Source organism: Juglans microcarpa x Juglans regia, chromosome 4S (genome assembly GCF_004785595.1).
Source record: "Juglans microcarpa x Juglans regia isolate MS1-56 chromosome 4S, Jm3101_v1.0, whole genome shotgun sequence".
Classification (NCBI taxonomy): Eukaryota; Viridiplantae; Streptophyta; class Magnoliopsida; order Fagales; family Juglandaceae; genus Juglans; species Juglans microcarpa x Juglans regia.
The window spans coordinates 25,402,479-25,429,547 of record NC_054601.1 but is presented as its reverse complement, the minus strand read 5'-3'; the positions used below and the strand labels follow the sequence as shown (position 1 = coordinate 25,429,547).

General features: G+C 32.5%; 1 protein-coding gene across 5 annotated transcripts; it reads left to right on the top strand.

The window, feature by feature from the left end:
• The first annotated feature begins 5,931 nt into the window (after positions 1-5,931).
• Positions 5,932-23,880, top strand: LOC121261938 (exonuclease mut-7 homolog). 5 transcript variants are annotated; one of them, XR_005940026.1, is made up of 13 exons: positions 5,932-5,970; positions 6,003-6,093; positions 7,424-7,593; positions 8,594-9,275; positions 9,466-9,550; positions 9,788-9,875; positions 10,191-10,375; positions 11,814-11,946; positions 12,328-12,464; positions 12,690-12,764; positions 14,113-14,232; positions 14,424-14,597; positions 23,870-23,880. XR_005940026.1 is itself a non-coding variant. In XM_041164361.1 (12 exons), the coding sequence occupies exons 2-12, from the start codon at positions 6,005-6,007 to the stop codon at positions 14,520-14,522; spliced, it is 1,863 nt and encodes a 620-aa protein (XP_041020295.1). In that variant the 5' UTR covers positions 5,932-5,970; positions 6,003-6,004; the 3' UTR covers positions 14,523-14,650. The 5 variants fall into 5 exon arrangements, 4 of the variants coding, with proteins under 4 accessions (XP_041020295.1, XP_041020297.1, XP_041020298.1 ...); XM_041164361.1 differs by lacking the exon at positions 23,870-23,880 and having other exon boundaries at positions 14,424-14,650; XM_041164364.1 differs by lacking the exons at positions 5,932-5,970; positions 23,870-23,880 and adding an exon at positions 6,250-6,324 and having other exon boundaries at positions 6,039-6,093; positions 14,424-14,650.
• Positions 23,881-27,069: the final 3,189 nt, after the last annotated feature.

Sequence of the window (27,069 nt, the reverse complement as noted above, 5' to 3'; positions counted from 1 at the left end):
CCTTAATAAATTGATGAAAAAATATAACTTAATAGATTACCAATTTAAGAGTAGCAATTTGGTAGGGCCAGAGTCTAGAGATGTGATTATTTTAGTGATGAATGCAGCAAAAGTAGTAGTTGATGCATGACGTTTTAATTTAATTCAAGTTGGATAAGTGCAACCCAATTTTGGCAATAAATTATCACATCCATGATTGGCGTATCGGATAAGAAAAATGATAGTTACAATCGTGAATATATAAGTGTTATGTAATCACTTTAAAAAAGTGAATAGATACAAAACCTATATAAAAAAATTAATTAAAATTAATTTTTTAATAGTAAACTTCACTTTTTTTAAAATAACTATACGACACGTGTACATTCGCATTACTCATTATATAAAATAGTGGGTCAACTTTCCATTCATTGTTGCAGACCTATCCTTAATGTATAAATTGTTTAAAACTCTTGAGAGATTAAAGTTTGCCGAGGTCTGTTTAGATATAGAAATGATTTTATTTTATTTTATTTTATTTTATCATTATAGTATTTTTAAATTTTTACATAAAATATAATAAATAATTTGATTTTTTTAAATCTTAAAATAATAATAATATTAAAAAATAATATTCTAACAATATTTTATTTGACTTTTAACTTTTATTTAAAATTATCTCATCTCATCTCACTATCCAAACGAGACCTAATATAAAATGTTTTGTTTTTATCTCTTTTTGGAGATAATATACAAGATGTGCTTATCCACAAATAAATAAATAAATAACTTAAAAAAACCTATGTAAGGATAAAAAATAAATGACAATACATAAATTTGATGGCGGACTTGTATTATAGCCATCTTTTTTCTTTTTTCTTTTTTTTTTGGAGAAGTTCTATTTACAAATCGATAAAACTTAACAAAATATTTATTTGACATAATTTAATTTAAAAGAAAATTTTCAAAATTCCAATATCATAAATCAAAATGTTATAAGGGATAAATATTCTTCTCTCTTTTTCAATTGGTTGTATTACAACTGTACTTAACAAAAAAAAAAAAGCAATAATTGTTGGCTTGTATTGTAATGATATTTCTTTTTTATTCATTTTTTCAGTCATGTCAGATGTGAATCAGTAATCTGATATAAAAATGAATTTCAAATAATAAAAGAATAATTTAGTGGTATTTATTATATATATATATACTAACCTCAATCAATCATGCTCATAAAGTATTCGTGCTCAGGATGATCACCATCGAATGCACCCAACCTCTAAGTATGTAATTAGCACAGGTCAATAAAAATTAAAAATGATGAATTTTATTTAACAATGCATATTTTCTTATTTAAAGGAACAATATTTATTTAATCGGATGTTCTTTTAAAAATATTTTTCTAATTTTATTTGTCGTTATTCTTTGAAGAATATAATCTTGCTGAAGGCAATCAAGATTCTCTTCGATCATTAAAATCATACACCAAGAATACTAAATTCTTTAGGCTTACATGATGTGTGTAATTATATTTAAAATGGGACATTCAATTCGGTCAAACAAATAGAACGAGTTTTTTTTTTTTTTTTTTTTGAGGGGCTTTCGAACTTCAAATTTTCATTTTGAAAGTTGAGGGTTATGTCAATCAAATCATAGGCTTTTGACAACAACGTAAATTATTATGTTATCAAATCGGTGTGTAGAACACACTATCTACATATATAATTTATCTTATACGATAATATTTGATTTGTAAAATTTAAATTTTAAAATTTATCTTTTAAATCGAATTATGCTATATAAACTGTACTTTACTATACATACTCTCCACGCTGATTTAAAAATGTAACTTTTTTGAAAACAGACTTTCAAAATGCCAAACAAATGCTATTAATGTCTTTAGATCTTTTAAAGTCTTTTATCAAAATAAAAGAGGGATATATATACTTGAGTACAATAATATTAGTTAAATATTAACTAATGTTTTCCAAGGAATTTTATTGGAACATGAAAGATGAAACGAGTTTTTCTCTTTGTCCACTATTTCTGACTTCGTTTGTTAATTAGAAATAAAAAAAAAAATATAAAAATTAGTTTAAGGAATCAAAGATATAGATTTTATTACTTATATTTATATTTATGTATTTTATAACTGCAAATATCATTTATCTCGTATTTATATTTTACCATTTCTTTACATGTGGGTCAGATTCTTACTTAATAAAGAAACAATTTGAACAAATCGCAAATAGACAAACTATACACAAGCCTTTGTAAAATGTGAACGGTACCTAAGGGTATAAATTTAAATCAGGAAATCGGAAAAGGACTGGACTTGTTTTGGAGCGGTTGGGTCGGGGATCGGTTCTTGTAACCGTAAAACCAGTTGGACCCGGTCCGGTTCCCGTTTCATGGTTTCCGAGATCGGACCGGACCAATCGGGAAAAAAAATATAAAAATTAATATTTTATATATATATATAAGTTTTATACAAAATTAATATTATACAAAATACTTTTTATATATAAGTTTTATATATAATATATAATTATATATGAAATAATTTGATATTATAATTTATAAATTATGACACAAAATGTTAATATTAAATATGAATATTTGTAATTTGTTTGATCATATGTTGTTAATACAATTATATATAAGATAATGTTATTATAATTTAAAAAATAAAAGTTTAATTTTAAAGATGAAAATTTAATTTATCATATACTTTAAACATAAAATATATATTTAAATTATTAATAACATTTTATTTATAGCTATACTAATATTCCAATATTAATACTATTATATAGTCTAACTAATATTAATAGTCTAATATAGACTATAGTTATATATTATTATAATCTAATAAATCATATAGCTATAATAATATATAACTAATACTAATAGTCTAATATAGATTATGGTTATATTTATACTAATATAGTTATACTAAATCATTATAACTAAGAAATACTAATATATAACTGTACTAATAGTCTAATATTAATACTATTATATAGTCCAATATATTATATAGCTATACTAATAGTAATATATAACTATACTAATAGTCTAATATTAATACTATTATATAGTATACCTAATATTAATAGTCTAATATAGACTATAATTATACTTATACTAATATAGTTATACTAAATCACTATAACCAATACAATAACATTATATATTGTAATATATTATATAGTTATACTAATATATAACTAATACTAATAGTCTAATATTAATGCTATTATATAGTCTAATAATCACTATAGTCTATAACTATGTATTAAATGGATTGCAAATATATATAAATTATATAAATTTTTCCAAACCATAGAATTTTTTTGGGAATAGCCTAAAAAATATGATGTTTACAGCTTCATGGTCATCCTCTGGAACCGGTCATGGGGATGAAGGCCTTCTGCTCGGAAAGGGGGCAACTCTTGACATCTTTGCTAAAGGACATCCACACGCTGGGAGCTACGAAGCTAGCAGAAATGGTGGATCCGCGGCTGGTCGAGGACTATAAATGGGAAGAAGCCAAGGCCATGCTTTCCATGGGATAGTCACCGGTTCGAATCCCCTTAAGGTCATTGGAGATTTACCTGGTCGTTAACTTCAAAGTCCTATGGAATAGTCGAGTTGCATGCAAGCTAGCCTGGACACCCACGGTTATAAAAATATTTATATATTTTTTAAAAAAAGGCCATGCTTTCCATCTCGACCATTTGCCTTGGCCAGTCGCCTGTACTCAGGCCTTCTACCACATTCATCTTGAAAAGTCTTCGGGAGAATATATCTTCTATCTTCGGCCTATTCTCGTCGGAGAAGCTGGGTTCCCTAAAGACCCGTAGACTATAGTCTATGTAAGTAAGTCCTTAATCGTTGAGGATGATCGAACATCGGGAATTGACTGTATATAGGTAGTATATAGAAGAATTGTGTTTCTATATAATTTTAGGTGCTAATGCCACGCCACCTAGGGTGTGCAAGTCATGCACCAAATAGACTGTATATAGAAGAATTGCGTTTCAGGTGCAATTAGATTTTCTGCCATAAAATTTTTAAGGTTAGATATAATCTATTGTGCACAAAATTCATGTACTTTTTTTAAAAAAAATGAGATTTATTATTAAAAAATCAATTTTTTTTATATAATTTTCATATTTACTCAAAATTTTCAAATCTCAAAACAAAAATAATATTTTAATAATATTTTATTCAATTTTCATCTTATCTTATCTTATCTTATCTGTTTAACCAAACGATACTTTTTGTACTTACAATTTTTACTTACATAACAATATGTGTTGACGTGTCAACTATTGATATACTGATGATTGTGAAATCTAAAACTCAAAATTTGAACTTAAAACTAATAAAATGAGTTTTGTATATAAAATTGTAAGTAAAATTATACATAATATAACACTACTGGAAGAGATAAAATATACCAGGCTCAGAGTGTTTTCTTAGCCAAACCTAAGGTGGGAAGACTCATTAGGAGGGAAGAATAAGAAGAGAGAGAGAATGGACAGAAGGCTGAAAAAAGTGTCAGGAGGAAAGGAAGAGATGGAACATAAATAAAAAGTAATGTGACATAAAGGAAGGGTGAAGAGACGTAAAGTAGGAAGATGGGGCAGAAGAGATAGGGGGAGCTAGATGACTCCAAGGACTTTTGGCCAAACTTCTCCAGGGGGACTTCGATTTCCATAGGGGCTTCTTCAATTTGGTGATAGGAGCTCTAACGATGATGTCTCCATTAAAAAATAGACATTCGATATCTATTGTACAGTGAGGATAAGAAAATATGAAAGACTGTAAAACAAGCATATCATAGTGGACTATCTTCCCTCCTCGAACCCTCGTGGACGTAGACCTAGTATTGAACCACGTAAATTTATGTATCTTCCACTATTTATTTTTTTTGTATTTATTTTCTTTTGACTGCTATGGATGTATGCATCTACACTGTACAGCCGCACGACCAGCACCGAACTACTGCAAGGGGCTCCACACCACACCGATCGAGACCCTGATCGCCATAGTGGGTTGTGAATGACTCTTTCTCCTATTCATATCAGTGGTGCTGATTTTAAGCGTTAACAACTACTTTTTTAATGATAAAAATTTGTGAGATGGGTAGGTGTTAGGTGTATAAAAAAATAGATTTGGTAATAAATTTTTTGTAATTGAAAATATGAAGATGAGTATAGAAATATGAAAAATTCTACTTATTGTTTCCTACACCAAGTATTAATATGTAATTTGTTATTATTCGAAAAATTATACTCATCATCCTCACACCACACATAATTTTTTAATTTTTTTTCTTATACCAAATGTGTGGTGTATGGATGAAGAGTAGAAAAATGAATAATACAACCAAAACAATTTAAAAAATAAAAAAATAAAAAAGTGTGGTGTGTGGAGATGATGAATAATAAAATTTTTTTGTCCTTTTATTTTTATTTTTTTTAGGAGAAACTTTCATAAAAAAACTTACATTCATGATTGGATATATTATATGATGTTCTCATATCAAACATGACGTCATAAACTAAAATAATACATTTGGAGCTCTAATAAACTTCGAAATATGTGACGACTTGCAAAAGTAATATACTTATCTCTTTTCAGTCATAAATATTATATTTGAAAGGTCTGATAATAGTGAGTCAGGCTGATAGGTGTGTTGAGAATAATTGTCATAAGGGATGGTACATAAGGACCATACATAAATGTGAGTGGCGCTCGAGGATATTAAAAATAAGAAATCGCATATTGAATAATGATATAGAGAATAATAAATAACGTTTCTCTAATATTGAATGGACAGAATACAAACGAATTAAAAGTATTATATTTTTGAAAATAAATAGAGCTTAAAAGCGTGGTTTTGGTGCTTATCTACTCCAACCCGAGCCAATCGGGATCAAAAAGTCGAAAATGACCATCCGTTGCCCTCTGCAGATCTCCATGCGCACGTTAGCCGCAACCGCTGCAGATCTCCATGCGCACGTTAGCCGCAACCGCAGCTATGCACAGAGGTTTATGGAGAGAGAAAGAGAGAAGCAATTTCACCCTTTTTGGAAAGATCCGGTGGGCCCGCGCGCATCCTAGCATTTCCTTTTCTTAATGATATCACTCCCTTTTATTTTTTTTTCCTTTGTAAATTGAGAGTCTTCGCTCCGTTAATGAATTCATATATATATTCAAATTCAAACAAATGAACACATAAAAGTCAAATTCAAACAGTAATTGCAGCACAGAGTGAGAGAGAGAGAGAGAGGGAGAGATTCAGAAACTTTAGAATTTCATTGAATCATTTCGGTATGTTTCCCTGTGTCTACTTTCTTTGTTTTTTGTTTGGTTGTTAAGAAAAATTTGCGAAACGAAAAGCTGGCTGTGAAATGTCTTTATCCCAGTCTTTCTGTTCGTACAAATTAGTATTGCATTCTACAAGCCTGAGAAACTCGACGCTTTTAAGCTTAACATTTTTCCTTCCTTCCTTTCCATTCCATTCGTTGTTTGGTTGCTGAGAAAACCGAGGGAAGGAAAGGATATTTTGGTTGAGTTTTGTAGGTTGAGGAACTAAGGAACCAAGCTAGATAATTGCATTGCAGCGAGCGGAGGGTTATTATTTGTTTTGATTTTTTCGCTCTGAAGTTTTCCTCACGTTTTCTCAGGAACCAAACAGGCTAAAAAGCGTGTAAATTTGTGTTGAAAAAGCTTGAGATCATTTTTCCTGAAATGCTCGATGAGCGCTTCGTAGTGGAATTGACCTTTATTCTCATTATTATCTGTTTTGTGCCACGACTCTGCCATTTGCTAATGCATGTGCTTACTGTTTTAGTTTATTGTGGGCCGTGGATGATTGTGATGTTAAGTTTTTTTTTATTAGTTTAAAGTTACGTTCTGTATTTTGGTCCAATTGTTGCTTTACTTTCTAGCCTGAATCGGAAGAGTATAGAATTGAGTTGGGAGAAATTAAATCCAGCACTAGCATTGCTCACCTGTCTAACGTATTTATATTAAGAAGGGCGGCTCAAACAAAAAAATCAGTAATTGAGAACTCAAATTCTCACTTGCTAAGAATTAACCCATCCACCAGGTTCTGGAGCTATCTGCATATAGATTTCTGTTTCACCTATTATAGATTCGAGTTTCTTCTGCCTTATTGTAAAAGCAACTTGTCTTTCCCAATGGAACTTTCATTTTGTGCCTCATTGATAGTCTTTGAGTTGTATTTCTTCCTAGGCTTTGAAGGCCCATTTTTAAGATTGGACTGGATTTGTTTACTTTCTTTAAATGATCTGGAGGACAGTTAGTTGTTGCGTAACTTGTGCAGTTGGTGGACTGGATTTATGGCACCGAATTAATTTTATAATTGATATGGATATTTCAAGTTAATTTTTAATTCTGTTTGTAGGATCGTTACTGATTTTTCTGGCATGGGTTTGGTGGAAAGATCTACAGACCTACACAACAAAAAAGACAAAAGTGACCAAACAGGGACTATATTGGTTCATGCCTTTTCAGATCTAACCTACATTTCTCCGGTGGTATTCTTATACCTCCTGAAAGAATGTTACATTCATGGTATGGTGTATCTTCCAATCATCACTTGTTTCATTAGATAGCTTCTCACCTCAACAGCTCATTTGGGTGGGTGGGATAAAATAGAAAGGGAATGATGGGAGCCTTTATCTTGTTTTGAGAGATCTTTTAAGAAAGGAATTTTTTTCCCTTTATCATTTTTACCGCTCTCTTGGAAAACACAAAAGAAAGAGGAACTGGTTGTGAAATCACAATTTTTTCCGTTTCTTTCCCTTCCTTTATAAAGTCCAAATCGACCGGGGGAACACCCCAGTCATTTCTATTCCATTCCAGTCCATCTTAACTCATTATTTCTTCTCCATTCATTCCTTTATAAATTCCCTAAAACACCATGACTTTCGGTTCTCAAGCTAGTATATTGATTTACTACAATACGGTCAGTTACGTGTTGGATCACTGCCAATGTCATCCTGCTTGGATACTGGTTGTCATAAAGTTGGATTTAATGGAAAGGTTTTGAGTATTTTGTTATCCTACAATCTATAATTACAGCAGCGAGGTGTAGTCAGATCTTAGGTTTATTATTGGACATAATATTTCATTGAGCAATGCTACACTTCATTATAAAAATTTATCTTCCTTAGTCACACCCACTTATGTGACAGATATTAAGTAGTTTCCAATATCAAGCACTTAAATATAAGTTACTGATAAAGATATAAAGAGTCACATCAACCGACGTAACTGAGGACAACAAAACGAAAAATAAAGAATAGCATTTCTATCTTTCACTAGATGTTTAAATTGGCCTCACTGGAGCTTGGAGGCTGGATGTTAACAAATTACTTTAGTATTGTCCAGGTCTTACTGATTTTCCCATTATTTCTAGGATAAATAGCTGTACATTGTAAATTAATCACTCTGGGACATTATTTAGCTGGTCCTTTAGTGCATCTACTTTGACCACTATTTGCCAACTTACTTAGTATTTACTTTCATGCTTCCTTTCGCATGTTTGCTTCTCACTGAACTCATTTCGTAGGCACATGTAAGGCAACTATGAAGTTCCGAGCTCTTCAACAACAAGTTTATCAAGTGCTTCATAACAATCCCCAACCTGGCCCAGCTACATTTGTCATTCGATGTCTATATATCTTGCCCATATTTACATTATATTGTGAAGGCTTCAGTCATTTAATTGTATCTGCCCTACGGCGTTACCTAAAATTAGGACTTAACCCCACAGATGCCTTGGAAGCAAAAGACATAGCTGCTCAGTTATTTCTTGATATTGTAGGGGGCTTTGTGAATCATGATGAGAGGATTGTTGTGAAGATAGTTGAAGTTTTTGATATCAAATTGGATAATGTCGAGAAAGCCATGTGCCAACTAAAGGAAAGGACTGATAGTGGTTGTGATGCAGCAAAAACATTCGTTGAGCATTATGTTTTTGAATTGATAGAATCCCAGTCATTCATGACAGCTGTATCTCTATTAGAGCAATTTTCCATCCGCCAATCCGGAAAATCTTTTCTCTTTAGTATGATACAGAACAAAGAATTTAAAGCAGCTGACAAGTGGGCAATATTTATGGGTAAGCAAATGTTATGTGTACTTGTTCAGGAATACATTGACAGGAACTTGCTGAAGCACGCATATGATATTATAAAGAAAAACAATCTGCAGCAAGAATTTCCAGATGTTTATCATAAGTGTAAAGAAAGGTATTTTGAATGATTTGCATTCCAGGGCCATGCCTATCTTTATTTATCATCAATAGAAATTCTTATTTACTGGTAAAAAAAAAAAAAATGATTTGCATTACTCATAACCCATATATTCCAACACTGTCCTCCCCAAGGATATGAACAATCTTATATATATGCACAATCTTATATACCACCAACATTACAGCTCACTAAAAAAGCTAGCAGAAAAAGGATGTTGGGATGTTGCAGAGGCAAAGACAAATGATGATAGACAACTTCTTGAATATTTGGTTAGTAGCTTTTGGCATGAGTAATTGTCACAGTTACATATATATCATTTACTTGCTTTTGGATGAGAACTGTGTCAAAACTTTACCTGGAAGAGAGTTGTGAGATGGATAATAATCCTACAATGATTGTTTGGAGCAATAGTTACATTTTCTTTGTTTTTTATTTAAAATACTTCTCTTCTTTTCTGGAGGGGCTAATTTCTTAGATTTTGCTCACTAATTCTATTACGTTTTAAGGTTTATTTGGCTATGGAAGCTGGTTACTCTGAGAAGGTCGATGAGCTATGTGATCGATACTCCCTTAAAGGTTTTCTGGATGTCAAAGGTATCTCTGACAGTCAAGTTTATTAAATAGATTTTTCATCCTAGTACTCAACCTTTTGCTCTTTATAATATGGCTTGCATTTGCATATTGATAGGACCATCCACTATTTCTTGAAGCTCAATCTCTCCCCCTAACTATAAATTTATATGTAGAAATGATGGGCATCCTATGAAGAAAAAATTCTGAGGCCATTTATATTGTGTAGAGAACTTGTTTTACTTGGCGTTCAGTTATCAATTCTAAATTATTACTTGTAAATTTGTTGTTGAATTTACACAAAAATATCCTTATATATCACTATTTGACGTTATATAGTGCCTGAGGCAAGTCATCTACATAGTCGCTATCTTCATCTTAATGAATTGGTTGTGGAAGACATCATTTGGGTTGATAATGTTGATGGTTTGCAAAATGCAACATGCCATATTGAGGGGTGTAAAGTCGTGGGTGTTGATTGTGAATGGAAGCCCAATTATGAAAAAGGCAGCAAACCAAACAAGGTAATCAGATTGATCTACCATTTTTCTTGATAGCTCTCTCTCTCTCTCTCTTGGTTTTTTTCCCTGGATAAGTATCTCTCTGGATTTCTGTACTGGATCCTTACTAGATAGGTGTTCTCTTATTACTGGATCCTGAGTATATGCACTTCCTGGTTGGCATACTAAGGCTGCGTTTGGATGTTGAGATGATCTCAGATAGTTTATTAGTGAATAGTAATATTTTGTGAGTCCCATTGAGATGTGTTTGAATGTAAATAGGTTGAGATATGTGTTTAAATGTATGAAGTAGGTTGAAATGAGTTTAACTTTTTATGGGAAGTTGAAAAAGTAGTGGATCCTATCTATGATTGATTTGAGATTTGTTGAGGTGAGTTTGTGTTCCAAACATAGCCTAAATATGGACCTTAAGGGCTTGTTTGGGAAGTGAGATGATCTCATCTCAACATTTCTCATAATTTCCTTCCCAAACATCACTCAAATACAAACACTTTCCAATTTGAAATATTCAAAATTTTCATCTAATCATTACAACTTTCTCAAACTTCCAAACAAAACACAAAAACAATACTACTTTTTTAAGTTTCAAAACAAAAATAATGTTAAAAATTATATTATAATAATATTTTAACTTTTTAATATTTTTATTCAACTTTTTCTCTCTCCCTTCCCAAAACTCAATAAAACATCTTAACTCAAACCATTTCACTACTATTCACAGAATTCTAATCTTATCTCACTTCTCAAACAAGCCCTGTTTTAGTGGTTCCTTTTTTTTTCTTTGCTTGACTTGGATTAGAAAAATGCTCTTCTGAATCTTGGAATGTTTTGTGGGCTTTATCTAAGGTTGGCTTATGGCAGAAGACTACTTTTTCTTTTGTTGTAGTCTAAATTTACATATTACTTCACCAAGTACTCTGCTATTAAGCAGAAACCCAGTTCAAATTTCAATAATATGATCTCCTCCATGTGCATATAATGCAACGGAAGGTAGAAACTCAAGGACAAGGTGTAGCAGGAAATTCTTGCTCCCATTAGACCATTTGAATCTATATGCCAATGGAGTTGGAAATATCTTAATTCTTTGTGGAGCAATACTTTTTTATCACAAGAAAGACCTTGTGTGCAGGGATGTATATACTAGCATGGCACATCTATCAGCATCATCTGCAATCTGATGAATGATTATTATGTCTGTTGCTAGCAATATTTTGTTTCTTCGCCATTATGATATCTGGATAGTGCCTTCTATTTTAGTACTGTATTTTCCCTTCTAAAAGTAGCTTTGTTCCATGTCTCAGGTTTCTATCATGCAGATTTCTGATGAATATTATCTGTTGCTAGCAATATTTTGTTTCTTCACCATTATGATACCTGGATAATGCTTCTATTTTAGTTCTGTATTTTTCCCTTCTAAAAGTAGCTTTGTTCCATGTCTCAGGTTTCTATCATGCAGATTGCATCTGAAAAGATGGTTTTTATCTTTGATCTGATAAAGTTATTCAAAGACGTGCCTGACATTTTAGACAACTGTCTGGCCCGCATTTTGCAGTCTCCTAGAATTCTAAAACTTGGTATGAGAAATCTAAATGCATAAGTTAGGGTTCAATGACTTGTGAAGCTTTATACAAATCTGTGTCTACAAAAGTTCTCTACCTGACTTCTGAAATCTTGTATAATATGTTAAAAAAAGAATTCTCTACGTGGAGGGACAGAAGAACCCTTGCATTCCCTGTGATCTTTTGTATTTATTTCAATCGACCATGTAAACAGCTGCTAGGAAAGTTCCATCAAACTATTGAAGTGGAAATAATTAGGTGATAGGTTTTTCTTTCAGATGTGGATGTATACCTCTTTATGTTTGTAATGTTGATGAGAGTGTTGGAAAGTTCATTACTACAAAAATCTTGAGCTTATTTTGTAATGTTGATGGGGGTGTTGATAATGTTGTGTAGGATATAACTTTCAATGTGATACAAAGCAGCTGGCCCATTCATATGGAGAGTTGGAGTGTTTCAAGCAATATGAAATGTTACTGGACGTCCAGAATGTGTTTAAAGAACCTCAAGGTGGTCTCTCTGGGCTTGCAAAGGTAAATTAAGGATAGATTTATTTGAGCTCCAACTGTTATCTCTTGTATATTATATTATATGTTATCTAAACTGCTGTTTACCTCTCTCTCTCTCTCTCTCTCTCTCTCCCTCTCTCTCTCTCTCTCTCTCTCTCTCTCTCTCTCTCTCTCGGTTTGCTGTTGCAATACATCCAAATAAGTACCTAATCATTTGACATAACTTCTTGGTGATTATTACTATACTAGAAAATATTGGGGGCCGGTTTGAACAAGACAAGACGGAATAGCAACTGGGAGCAACGACCTTTGACACAGAATCAGGTAAATTCATTTTGTTCCTTTATCACAATGTAACTTCCTCAAACTGCATGAGGAAGAAGATTAAGAAAGATAATTACAGAAGCCTACTATGATTAAGGGAAATGAAGAAGTTCTCCTTTCCCATCCAATTACCGTGGATTCATGTTTGCAGTCCAACATATGATTATATCTGAGAAAGTATTAACTTACAAGTTATTTTGATGATAAATTATGAGCATCATTTAATTGCGTTATTAAGAGTTCTTTTATATCTAGTATGATGTGGATAGTAAACATAGATGACTGCTTGTCATTTGAGAACTTATTCGTACAAAAGATTTTTCACATATCCTTCAAATGTAAATCATTTGTTAGAATCATTTGAACCTAAGATTTTTGTTAGTTTTTGAGATTGGGAACATGGGAAACTGGGTTTCTGGTGTGCATTTGCTTTTTTTGTTAATCAAATACACATCACTCTAAATTACCAGGGGTTTTTACTTTACACCCCAAATTACTAAAACTGGCATTGCATTGAATCCTCCAACTACCAAGACTATCAAATAGCACTCTCCATCCAAATATGATAGTTAAGATGAAAAAAATAAGCTGTGGCACTATTTTTCCATATAATTCTAACAAAATGTGTTATTTGCTAGTTCTTAGTAGTTGAAGGATTCAATGCAATGGGTCAGTTTAGTAGTTTTAGGTAAACGTGTAATACCTATTAATTTAAGATTGAAAAGCAGCAAATAATAGCGTTCATCTTCTAACTACCATAAATGGCAAATAGCACCCTCTGTTAAAATTTAACAGTCAAGATTGTGCCATCTTGCTTATTTTTTCATCATCTCAACGGTCACATCTGAATCGAAGGTGCTATTTGCTAGTTCTCGATAGTTAGAAGATGAATGTGTTGATTTTGATAGTTTAGGATGCAGAGTAAAAAACATGTGATAGTTTAGGGGAGCAAACCGTAGAGTTCTACTGCCTATAAACACCACTTGATGTAGGAACCCATTACAGTTATAAAAAATAGAACACCAATACTTTGTTATCTTAGTTGATATGTAAGGCTTCCACATCAGTAGTGTGTTGGGTGTGTCAATCAATTGGTTTGCAAATAGATTTTTTCCGAAATGTATTCAACCCCTTTTAAAGAGGAGAGGGATGTGGTGTGCTCTTAATCTTATTGTGACATTGGCATATGGTCTTCTGAACTTAAGAGATGATTTTTTGGTAGAGTTATGAATATGTTATCTCTTTGTTGATTTGATCATGATTGACATTTAAGATCTAAAATCATTTATGCTTGGTCTTAAACTCATTGATTTATCTCGTTGAAACTGAAACAATACCTTGGATGCAGCTAGAATACGCTGCTCTGGATGCTGCTGTACTTGTTCACATATTCCTCAATGTTCAAAGTCATTCTCATCCTGCTACTGTCAGTGAGGGGCATGAGAAAATTGAGTGGAAATCCCACATTGTAAGTGGAAATCCCAAGTTGTGTTTGTGTCTGGATTATTTTTCTACAGGTCAGAACACGGGTAGCCAGTACAGTCATGCGAGTGTGAGGATACACACTGTAGCCGCCTTTAGTGCAGCGTAGAATAGTTGTATGCATGTATTAATTTTTCTGTCTAAACCTTTTCTTCGATGTGTTGGGACTAATGACAGGTTTCGCGTATGGATAATGTCAAGAAGTCCAAAAAAGGAGTTAGAAGTAAAAAGCAGTCTAGAGAATCTCCGACCGACCAGCATTGTCAATCAAGTTAGTGCCATGTTACAGACTTTCATGCTCACTGCGTTAGACCCTTATCATCTGTAAATATTTTGAAGCAGACAGAAACTGTTGCTGAATATATTCTGCATGTTTGTAAGGAGTAAAAATCTGTTGTTGAAAATGATGCGTCCAGTCCTGTTGTTTATGATTTTAACGCTAATGGTGGTCCATACAAACAAGTAAAATAGGTGCATAGAGCGGTGAGTGTCAGCTGCACAATAATAATTGAAGCAGCAGCACAAACAATTCCCGTCGAAGCTGGGGACTACTTTCCAGTTTCCATAGAAACAAACATAACCCAGAAAAAATCTTATGATTCTGTTTGACTATATTTGCTTAAGAGGATGCGGCGGTATTCGCGCTGCTTGACACTGTTTGAGTTTGATAGGTACGGAATGTGGAGTATGGATGATGTAGTACTCTCATATTGTCACAAGAAAATTATTTATATAAGCACTAATTATGAAATTCAGAAAGAAAACGGTAATTTATAATGAGAATGAGAGTATTGCCTGTTTGATTTTCGAGATTTTTATCAAGCATATATTCTCCCTACTCTTTTAGTGGTACTTAAATGTCAGTCTCAAGGCAGTATCCCTTTATTTGTCCAAATAATAGTTCCTACTTTCAGGTTTTCTTTCTTTTAATGTTAGCAGTGTACCCAAGAAAAGTAATAAACAAAGAGAATATAACCCAGCGAATTTAAGGCGATTCAGGAAGTTTATCTATATCACAGCACAGGGCAGCAAGGATAATACCTTTTTTAAACCCTCTAGACTTTAGAGTTTAGACTAGTGTTAGCCTATTTGGAACATTAATATCATTAATTTCAACATTTCTTTGATGCATTTTGGGAATAACATAAAGCATTTTAACTCCTCATGGTTGACTCAAGTGGTAAGAGTCTCGGCGGTATCCTCCCTTCAGGTTTAAAATTCAAATCTTTGGGTGTTAATAATTTCTAAAAGTTATAGGATTGAGAGAAATTTCTCCTTGAGTTACCTTATGTGCACTTATGAGAAACTCTTTATTGAGAGCTTGTGAACCTCCTAGATTAGTCAGTATTTTGTTATGGACACTCTATGCAAATAATAATAATAATAATAACAAAATGGATTTAGAGTCGAAGTTGAAGTCGGAGGGTAAAGTTGGAGTTGGAGTTGGATCGGATTGGAGTCGGAGTTGGTCCAGTGATACCTCCAACTCTGACTGAAAAATTAAAAAAAATATCTAACTCCAACTCCATTTTGTCTTTAGTCGGAGCGGAGTTAGATTCATAGTCGGATTTTTAAATTTTTGCTTAGCACTAGATAGGAGACAACCGAGAGGTGGATTGTAACTAATCTAATTCATAGAAAGACAACATGGGAGGTTCAAGCATGTTTGCAGTTCAATCCACTTATAATTTGTACCATCATTTTTGTGACTGGTTTTATTATTTATGTTGATATTCATTTAAAATTGGACACATAGCTCGGACCGTTATATACCTGTGAAACTATTAGTAGACAGGTTATCCCACACCTCAAGCTAATTTATAATTTGAGTAATTTTTCAAAATATGATGAACACGTGGTATTTTGTGATAGGATAAAGAGTAAACGAATAATACATTTTTGGGCATAACCAAAAATATTGGAGAAAGAATACCGACCAATAAATTTCCCCAAAAATCTGGGACCCTGTCTCAAGTCCTTCCGCTCCATCCCCCAACAGAAAAACACCCTCCCTTCATAATAAAAAGGATGTGTGGTGTGTGGCAAAGGAAGAAACTTGGAGGAGATCGAGATCGAAGGGATGCAGGGGCTGCGGTACAGCTCCTATGGAGTTGGCCTGAACGGAGGTCAGAACTCCGTGGGTCGGTCTCGCCGCCGCCCTTCGTTGGATCCTTCTTCATGTTCTCCGACAAAATACCGAGCTTTCAGGAGCACAAAGACCTCATCATCATCCAAGAAATGGTGGAATGATCCTGAGATGAAGAGAAGAAGGAGAGTCGCTAAATATAAGCTTTATAGCGCTGAAGGTAAGATCAAGATTTCTCTCAAGAAAGGGTTCCATTGGCTCAAGAAAAAGTGCATCGTCATGGTAAGTCGGTTATGATCAAAAGAGACTGCAAAAATAAGAAAGAAATAGAAGAGAGAGAGAGAGAGAGAGAGAGAGTTTCTGTATTTAATTTCCCATGCAAGAATCTTTGGTCGTTACGTACATATATATATATATATGAGAAGTTTTTTCTCTAGCTTAATGTGCTCTTCTTTTCCTAATGTGTACGTATGTTTTTATTTTATTTTCTTTTTTTAACAACCAGACCAATACCCATGCATTGCTTGTTATTCTCTCACTGCTTAATTTGCTTTGTTAGCATTCATCCTTATAAATTTTTTAATTAGTTTTCTAATAATTTAATATTAGGCATGAAAAGAATGATGAGTAATAATTTTCTTTATTTAATGTATTGACCTTTAGTTTCGATATCGAAAGATCATGGAAATACGTTGATCGAATCGTGGGATTCAAGAAAAAGCCCCCAAAGATAGGTAGTGAAATTTAGAAAAAGGTTTAGGGTTATGTTTTGACCCGCTACTTTATCAACTTTTCATGAAAAGTTAAATCTATTTCAACCTATTTTATATATTTAAACACATATCTCAACTTATTTATATTCAAACACATCTCAATGAGATTTATAAAATATTATTATTTACAAATTAATTTAAATCATCTGAGATTAACTCACTGAATGTTAGGATTTTTCAAATCAGTGCTATTCTTTTGCTTTTAATATGGGGTTTTAGATCTCGATTCTGAACAGGAGCGACTACTTCTCATACTTTTATCCTATTTATTGACAAAAGTCTCTTTCTGATGAGTTTTTGTCTGTAAAAATGCTATATATCAAGAAAGTTTATATTTATATTTATGTTTAAAATTAAAATTTTATGTTATAAGATTGAAACTTATATGTTATATCAAATGTTATATTAAAAATTATGATTAATATTATGTTATTTCAATTTATGTTATAAGATTAATAGACATGAATAATAAGATAAAACTTCATTTTATATTAATTAACAATTTGACATATAATATCGATAATATAATATACAAAACTTATATATAATATAAAAAATAAAAAATATATAAATATAGAAACCATTTTAGTTCAAATCGATTTTTAAAATGTGGAAATCGATACCAGACCGGTTTTCAATTGGTTTTTGTTTTTAGAAATCGGAACCAGACTAGGTGGGTTCGGCCGGTCTGACCGGTTTTCCAGCTTATTTTTACAACCCTAAATACAAATACAGTGTGCCTACCATTATGATTCACGTATTGTATCAATATCTCTTTAAATTTTGGAAAGCCTTTGAATCAGCACATTATAAAAAATTTCAATATACTCATAAGACACAGTCTGAGTTGATGTTGGAAGATATTGCACAGGATCAAACCAGTAAGGTTATGGCCTAGATCTCTTTGATCTGTTGGAGACTAAGGGAAATGGATAAAAAAGAGAAGGAGAAGAGTATTTCAAGCTTGGGCAGAGGGTTCTATTTGATTGTGTGAATGAATATTGGATTTGAGGTATTGGCCAATTCTTGTTGGAAGATGCAAATCAGGGGCTAACTTGGTGACATGGCCTGGTAGGAAGATGTGGGTTGCAGAGGAACTGTACAAGGAGATTTTAGGATGGAAAAGCATTGAGAACTTGATGCTAGATGAGCACTCGGCAATCGGCATGGAAGTGATTAAAAAACTTTGATAAGAGAGAAACCGAGAGGGAAGTCGAGAGAGAAGTTTGGAGAAAATTCTAGAATATTATCATTCATCTGAATATGTATTTACATGAAGTATTTATATGCTAGAGTAAAACTAACTAAAGCACATGCTAGCTTATAGTGCACATGAGTGTAGATGAGTTAAATAAAAAATCTATCTAAAGCTAAAGGTTTACTAAAAAAGTCTGCTAACTAATGTTCAAAAGAAACATGAAGAGTTACAAGATCATTATTTTGAACCATATCTCTAACTATATAGCAGTTTATTTTCAATGTGTTTAGTTCTTTCATGAAAAACTGGATTAGCTACAATGTGGAGTTCTGCTTGACTGTCACAGTAGAGAACTAGTATTGAAGAAAAAGAAATCCCAAAATCATGGAAAAGATATAGTAGCCATTTGATTTCAAAACAGGTAGAAGCCATTGACCGATACTCAACTTCTACAGATGATCTGGAAACTGTGACTTGCTTCTTGGATTTCCAAGAGATTAAAGAATCTCCAAGAAAGAGACAAAAACCAGTAACTAATCGTCTGGAATCTGGACAGGTGGCCCAATCAGAGTCACAAAATCCTCTAAGTTGCAAGGAGGAGTTGCTGGGGAAGAATAAGTTTTGTCTTGCAGTAGCTTTGATGTATCTCACAACTCGGACTTCTGCATCATAGTGTATTGACGAGGTTGATCCATGAATTGACTCAATGTTGCAACAGAAAAAGACAAGTCACGCCTAGTAAGAGTCAAATAAAGAAGATGTCCAATTAATTTTCTATAAGAAGCTGGATCATCAAGTAAAGAACCTCCAGAATCAGTTTTGGATAATCTTAAATTATGATCCATTGGACTGCTAGCAGGTTTATCAACTAATAAACCAGAGTCAGAAACTATTTCAAGTGCATACTTTCTATGAGAAAGAGATATGCCCTTAGTAGATCGTGCAACTTCCAAGCCCAAAAAATATTTCAAAGTACCAAGATCTTTCAACTTGAAATGCAAATTGAGAAAGTGCTTGAGATCAAGAACAGAATGAGAACGGTTAGAAGTAATGACAATGTCATCCACATAAACCAACAAGGCCATAAAAGAGTCACCAGAACACTTGGTAAACAAGGAATAATCAGACTTTGATTGAGTAAAACCATAAGCAATCAGTGTGGACGAGAATTTAGAGAACTATTGTCTAGATGCTTGTTTCAAGCCATATAAAGACTTGAAAAACTTACAAACCCGAGTGTCTCCAGATTTAGAAAAACCAAGAGGAAGCTTAATATACACCTCTTCATCCAAATTGCCATGAAGGAATGTATTATTAACATCTAATTGATGCAATTGCCAATTATGAATAGCAGCTAAGGCAAAAAAATAACGAATAGTGGTTAGTTTGGCAACAGGAGAGAAAGTATCAAAATAATCAATCCGTTCTCGTTGGGTATATCTTTTTGCAACCAACCGAGCCTTATATCTTTCCAAAGTGCCATTAGATTTCAACTTACACTTATAAACCCATTTACAACGAATTGACTGCTTGCCAGGAGGTAACTTAGTTAAGATCTAAGTTTTATTAGCTTCAAGAGCAGTAATCTCAGTTGTCATTGCATCCCTCCAATGAGAATATGAAATGGCTTAGTGAAAGAATTTGAGCTCATAAAGTGAATCAATAGAAGCACAAAAGTGTTTATAGCAGGTTGAAAATTTGGAATATGACAAATATAAAGAGATAGTATAAGGAGTACCTGATGAGGAAGAACCATCAACCAGAGTAGATATAGTAACTTTTGTATTTGAAATCAAGGAATAATGATAATGCTGCAAGTAATCAGGTGTCTTTTTATTTCTTGTAGATTTTCTTATAGGAATTGGTGGTGATGTATTTTGAGTGGAAATAGAAGAAATAGGAGGATAGAGAGATCCAAAAGTTAATGTAGATGAAAGAGAAACATCTGAAAGGGGAATTGGTAAAACAGGGTCCAATGAAGAAGGAAGAGGATTCTGTTTTTCCAAAGACAAGTGATGATATGGAGAATCTGGTTTAAATGGAAAAAGATGTTCATGAAATATGACATCTCTAGAAATGAGAATTTTATGAGAATGAAGATTATTTAGTTTGTAGCCTTTGATACTAGTAGAGTATCCAAGAAAGACACAAACTTGAGCTCGAGCAGAGAACTTGGTAGACAGAGAATTACCAAATGAGGAAGCATAACAAAGGAAACCAAATGTTCTAAGGTGATTATATGGGGGTTTGATAGAAAAAAGTACTTCATATGGTTATTTAAAACAGGTGTAGGTATTCTGTTGATGAGGTAAACAACAGTGATGATACAATCACTCCAAAAATGTAAAAATATATTTGATTGAAAACGAAGAGATCTAGTAACATTAAGAATATGCTAATATTTTCTTTCAACAATAGCATTTTGTTGAAGAGTGTATATACAACTATATTAATGTATAACCTCTTTACTAGCAAAAAAAATTTTCATATCAAATTCCAAACCATTATCAGTACGAATAGATTTGATTTTGCAATTAAATTGAGTCTTCACAAGAGTAAAAAAGTATTGTAAATATGATCACGTTTCAGACTTGGATTTAAGCAAATATATCCAAGTACATTGACTGTAATCATCTACAATGATAAGAAAAAATCGAAAACCATAATATGAAGTGACTGAAAAAGGTCCCCAGATATCACAATGAATTAGTTCAAAAATAGAACTAGTAGTAGAATAACTTAAAGGAAAATGAAGTCTTTTCTGTTTAGCAAGTGAACAAACATCACAGTGAGTATTATTTGTATTTGCAGAATAGAAAATATCAAGAGCTAAAGCATGCAGTCTAGAGTCAGAAATATGTCCAAGTCGACAATACCAAAAATAAGAATTGTTTGTAACAGTATTACAATGAGAAACTGTAAGTCAATTACATGAAACAAAACTACCTAAGACTTGCAGTAAATGATATAAACCTTGAGAATGTTTAGCTACTCCAATCGTCCTCCAATTGAAGAGGTCCTGAATATAGCAAAAGTCATGTAAGGAAAATAAAAAACAAGATAACTGAGAAGTTAACTTGCTGACTGAGACAAGATCAAAGGTAAATGTAGGGACATAAAGAACATCAATTAAGATTAAAGAATAAGAAAGTCTAACTATACCTTTATGTGTAACTTGAATGCAAAAACCATTAGGTAATTTCACAGATATATTTACAGGGATTGGTGGTGAGATAAAAAATGAAAGAGAATTAATCATATGATCAGTTGCCCAGAATCAAGAATCCAAGATTATTGATGAAATGCAAGTGTATCAACAGTAGAGAATACTGAAGGATGAGAAATATCAGTAATAGATATGCCTGGAAAAGATTGTGCATGGGAGGTTGATGGTGCAGTGAGCTAGAAGGAAATGTACCTGATTGATTCACATAAGAGATATTAGTTTGATTTTAGAGAAATGTAAGGAGCTGTTGACATTGCTCTTGAGAAAAATGGAAAGTTGGAACCATAACCGAATCCGAAACAGATTGGCTAGCAGTGTCCTAATTGGCAATGGCCTGATTAGGATTTCGTAATTTGGCCTTATACCCTGGTGGATAACCATAGATATTATAACATTTGTCAATTGTATGGCCTGACAAGCCACAATAGGTACAATAAGGCTTATCCTTACGAGGAGCCGAGGGTTTATCATTTCTAGATCCAACAACAGAACCTTTCATCTGACTATGTAAATGAGCATAAGACTCATTAAACCCCATAAAAAATTGCAGGACATAATCCTCTTATTGGTAATCAACAATCCATTTGATAGCTCCACAGGAACAAGGAGGCAGAGGATGAAAATGAATCATTTCTTCTCAAAAACTTTTCAAACGTGTAAAATAGGAACTTATAAAAGTATTTTCTTGAAGTAAAGAAGCAACAGCCTGCCGGATTTGGAAGATACGAAGCTGATTGCTTTGTGCAAATCGTTCCTTCAAGTCACTCAACATCGCTTATGCAGAATCAATGTAAAGGACCGGGGATGCGGTTTCTTTGGACAAAGCATTAAGTAGCTAAGAAAGAACAACAATATTACAATGAATCCAAGCGTGATACATAGGACACTCTCAGAAGGTTTCGTCAAAGCACCATCAACAAAACAGAGTTTATTTTTGGCAATAAGAGCCATGGACATAGATCTGTTCCATGTAAGAAAATTATCACCAGTGAGGGATTGGGAGACGAGCATCACACCGGGATGATCTCCACTCTGAAGATAATATGGATTCAAATAATCCACACAAGAATGAACAGCAAAAGGGTTAGGGTTGGTAGAAGATGATTCATCGGTGAGAATGGGCATGACGGCGCTTCAGTGGTCGAGAGTTAGGATTTCATCTGATACCATGATAAGAGAGAAACCGAGAGAGAAGTCGAGGGAGAAGTTTGGAGAAAATTCTAGAATATTATCATTCATCTGAATATGTATTTACACAAAGTATTTATATACTAGGCTAAAACTAACTAAAGCACATGCTAGCTTACCGTTCACGTGAGTGGAGATGAGTTAAATAAAAACTTAATACAATATATGATAATAAACTTGATTCCTAAAATTGATTAAAAAACTTCTATTCTGGTGAATATGCAGGACAATCGTAAGAGTAGTGTTAATGATGTTACAATATAGACAGTGGGGAGATTATAGATATGGTGAGTTAAAGGTGGTTGGCCACAACCACTGCCGCTAAAGCCATAAAGGTGCCGGCAGCTTTGAAAATTGGCTACTGGCACCAAGTTTCCACATTCAGCCAGGCCCACATGGTCATCCGCAAGAAGAGCCGGAGTGGGGATTGGGATACTGGTATTCAGCCTCACCCCCAGTCCATTTGAAAACAGCATTTTGAGCTTTGATTTGCAATGTTAAACATATCTTGACGTCTGAATTTACAAAATGCATAAAATAAAACGTATGCCTTTTATTTTCTTCTTTAAAAAGCCAAAAATAAAGGGTTCATTTATTCCGAGAATCCGAGTGGTCATGGGCTTAAGCATAGCCTGTTAACAAATAACAAGTACATTGACCGACTTTTGCATTAAAAAAAAAAAAGAAAAATCTGTTATATACAGTTATTTTTATATATTTTTTTTTATGTATTATATTGATGTAATTAATTAAAATAATTATTTTATATTAAAAAAATAACACAATTAATTATATTAGTAAAATGCATAAAAAAAATACCTAAAAATCATTCGCTTGTGCAAAATTTTTATTTATTTTTGAATAAATATAGATAGAAGTTATTGTTGGAAGTAACTATTTAGTATACATGATGTGACATCATCTAAACTACAATCTTCCAAATTTAAAATAAAAAAATAAAAAGTAAAAAATAATCATATAATGAGTGTAAAATATATACGATTACAATAACTTCTTTTTAGTATTATTATTAATATTTTTATATGCAAAAGTCGGTCAATGTACTTGTTATTTGTTAACAGCCACATGGCAAAGTTTATCCTCCTTTTTGTCCTTTTCGTTTTTGTCTTTTTCTTTTTTTCCATAAACGAGGCTAGTTTTAACATTCACTTTGCAGGCTTGCTGATGGGAAAGTAGTTGTGTTTGTTTATTTTCAATTGGAGTTGCAATGCTCAATGTCAACACTCCTCACATGGCCATGGTATGGGGCATAGAAAAAAAAAAAAAAAGCATATCTAAGAACATATCACGTGTAATTTCCTCCACAGTTTCTCATTTTCTATCACCATGATATTTTTATACAAGTTATTTTCTCTGGTGATTCCATGAATTTCATCACCCTTTCTAGATTCTTGACTACTGAGGAGATATCCAAAAAAGAAACCCAGAAAAGAAAACAGCAAGATATGAGATTATCTAATGTAGATTTTGCTGCAAGTGTCAGCACATCCGAAGAACCAGTTCCAAGACATAGATAGTCCTAAGATTACCTGAGATCTTGGGTAAGGATCTCAACCCAAATTGCTTCCCAAAAAACTTGAACTTTCAACCTCTTTTTTTGTAAATGATTGAGGAATGGAAACGTTTTGTGAAGAATTTTATAAATCTAACTCATCTCATAAAATCGGTTTTAAAAGAGAGGATTGTACATTCCTTATAAACATGTCCAAGATCTTATCTATCGGTAATATGAGATTATTCTTCAATACCCTCCCTCACGTGCAGATCGATATTTTTTTCTAGTCCTTGTCACAAGGTAAATAGTATGGGCCCTGTTCGTCCTGTAACAGATTCTTATACCATAAAAATTTTATGGACCTAACTCATCTCATAAAATTAATTCTATAAAAGAGAATTGTCTATTTTTAATCCAAGCATATACATTGCTTCAAGTTAACTGATTTCTGGGTAAGAAATTAAGAATCTAAAATCTGAAGTGCCAGATGTTTGCTCTCAAATTCAATGCTTTTTTAATTCCTGTGATAGGGCTTGGACAAAATGCACATGATTTTTAATTGGCTGGTGCATTCTCTTTCCTACCTATTACAGTATGGCTAACACCAATATTCTTTCTTTCTTGGTTATAGGGAAACTGAAAAGAGACCCTTGCATTCTTTATCATAGTCTGCAGATTAGTATGCTATATTTATTTGTTTATATTTGATGAATGAATAGTTTAAGGAAGCAGATTATTGTTATGATGATTAAGGCTTCATTTGGTTATTTAATTCCTTTTAATTCATCTCAATTTATCATTATAATTTTTTTAAATTTTAATATAAAATATAATAAATAATTCAACTTTTTTAAATTTTAAAATAATAATAATATTAAAAATAATATTCTAATAATATTTTATCATCTCAATTCAATTCAACTCAACTTAACTCACTTCAACATTCAAACACAACCTAATTATTAATAGAGAAGATGGTGTGTGGATGCAGACCCTCAGCCTCGTTGCTGCTGCCCTAAACTTAGGATCCTATGAAGAGAGCTAAGACTCTCTGTTTCAAAGGTGTACCTTGGCCTTAGATAAAAGTCAGGTAGAAATGGCTTTTCGCCACCTTGTAAACCCTTCTGCAAAACTGGGTACTATGAATAAGAGCCCCTTTCCTCTTCTTTTCCTGAAATCGAATAAAAACAGTGATTGTGCCAGAATTCTAAGATGGCATCAAGTTTTGTTCTAATTTTCTCAGCTTTGTTGTATTTAAAACTCACTTTAATTTAATTTAATTTATCTTATTTTATTATTATAATTTTTTTAAATTTTTATATAAAATATAATAAATAATTTAACTTTTTTAAATTTCAAAATAATTTTTTTAAATTCTCACACAAAATATAATAAGTAATTCAACTTTTATTCTACTATTCACAAACCATCTCAACTCATCTCTAAATTCAAACCACTCCTAAATCCTCCAATTTTAAGAAGAAGACTACTACAACCACAAAGAGATTACATAAAAAATAATTTTACAAAATAACATGGCTTCATCTTTTAGATATATTTCACAATAAAAGTAACTTTACAATCTGACGAACCATATCATATCAAATAAGTTTGTAAAATTATTTTTTTGTAATTTATTTATGATTAGAACTATCTATGATTCTAAATATCCCCCTCTATAAGAAAATGAACATTTTGATGTTCCATTTCAAATAATGACTGAGCAAAATAGAAAAAGATACCCAAAATTAAAGGAGTGCAGCAAAAGAAAAACACTTATAGCAGATCGCTTTTAATGGTTTTTTTCCCCAACACAACTTGTAAATGCCATTAAATGCTCTAAGAATTCAAAATTTTAACGATAAAAAGACATAACAGATATCCAAATATTAAAGAAGTGCAGCAGGAAAACTTCATCACAAGATTTTAATGACTTCTCTCTATCTGTTTTTTCGCATGATACACATCTTTTCACTGCCATCATATTCATTGCGAAGAGTTTCAAGCTTTGAAATTTGCATGACATTAAAGAAAGCTGTACAACACTGCAACTTCCGACTCAGATTTTTCTACCTTTGCTTGGGACAAAGGTGGAAGACACCGACGTCTGCATTGTAGTCAAGGCGGGTCCTACTGGAAAATGGTCGGTCTGCATTAGCCAGGAGAAGAATCGTGGGGTGGCAACACAGAAGAACATAACCTACAAACTTGGGGAAGGTGAACGTGCCGCCCCCTGCTGTTCTGCAATGAATTTTTTTTAGGCTAAAATGGGACCCTTTTCCATTTCCCCACGCATACAATCAATCCCCCGTTCTCCTATCTCAAGTCTCAATCTCACTACTCCTTTTCATTCTTTTTAGGTCACATTTTCCCTTATAACATTCTATTTCTCATGTATATCCTTCACCACCACTATGTTCTGCAATTTTTAATAGTTTTGATTAGTAGTAAATTGAGAATATCATTTTTGTGTATTTTGAAAAGTAGAGAGTTTTTCTTCAAATTTCGTCTAATTCATCTCTAAAAATAGATAATTGTCTATTGAACATGTAATTAGTACATATTTTTTTTTTAGAATAATTCTTTTTATTAATTACTATTTACTATTCCACATCTCACACCCTATAAAAAAATTTAACGCATTATAAAAAAAATTATCAGTTATAAAATGTGAAGTGAATAATAGATAATATATAACAAATTCACCTAGTATATATATTTTCTACTTTTTTTTAACTAGATATTTTGTATATTCAAGATCTAACTATAAGGTACACATTGCTAATTTTTTTAAAAAGAAAACGCTACTAAAACATAACATACCTAATATAAGAAG

Excerpts from the sequence above, each read along its gene's own strand:
- LOC121261938 (XM_041164361.1), top strand. The coding sequence starts at position 6,005 with ATGCGCACGTTAGCCGCAACCGCAGCTATGCACAGAGGTTTATGGAGA. Across the intron at positions 9,276-9,465 it reads TATCATAAGTGTAAAGAAAG|CTCACTAAAAAAGCTAGCAG; the intron begins GTATTTTGAATG and ends CCAACATTACAG. Across the intron at positions 9,876-10,190 it reads AGGTTTTCTGGATGTCAAAG|TGCCTGAGGCAAGTCATCTA; the intron begins GTATCTCTGACA and ends GACGTTATATAG.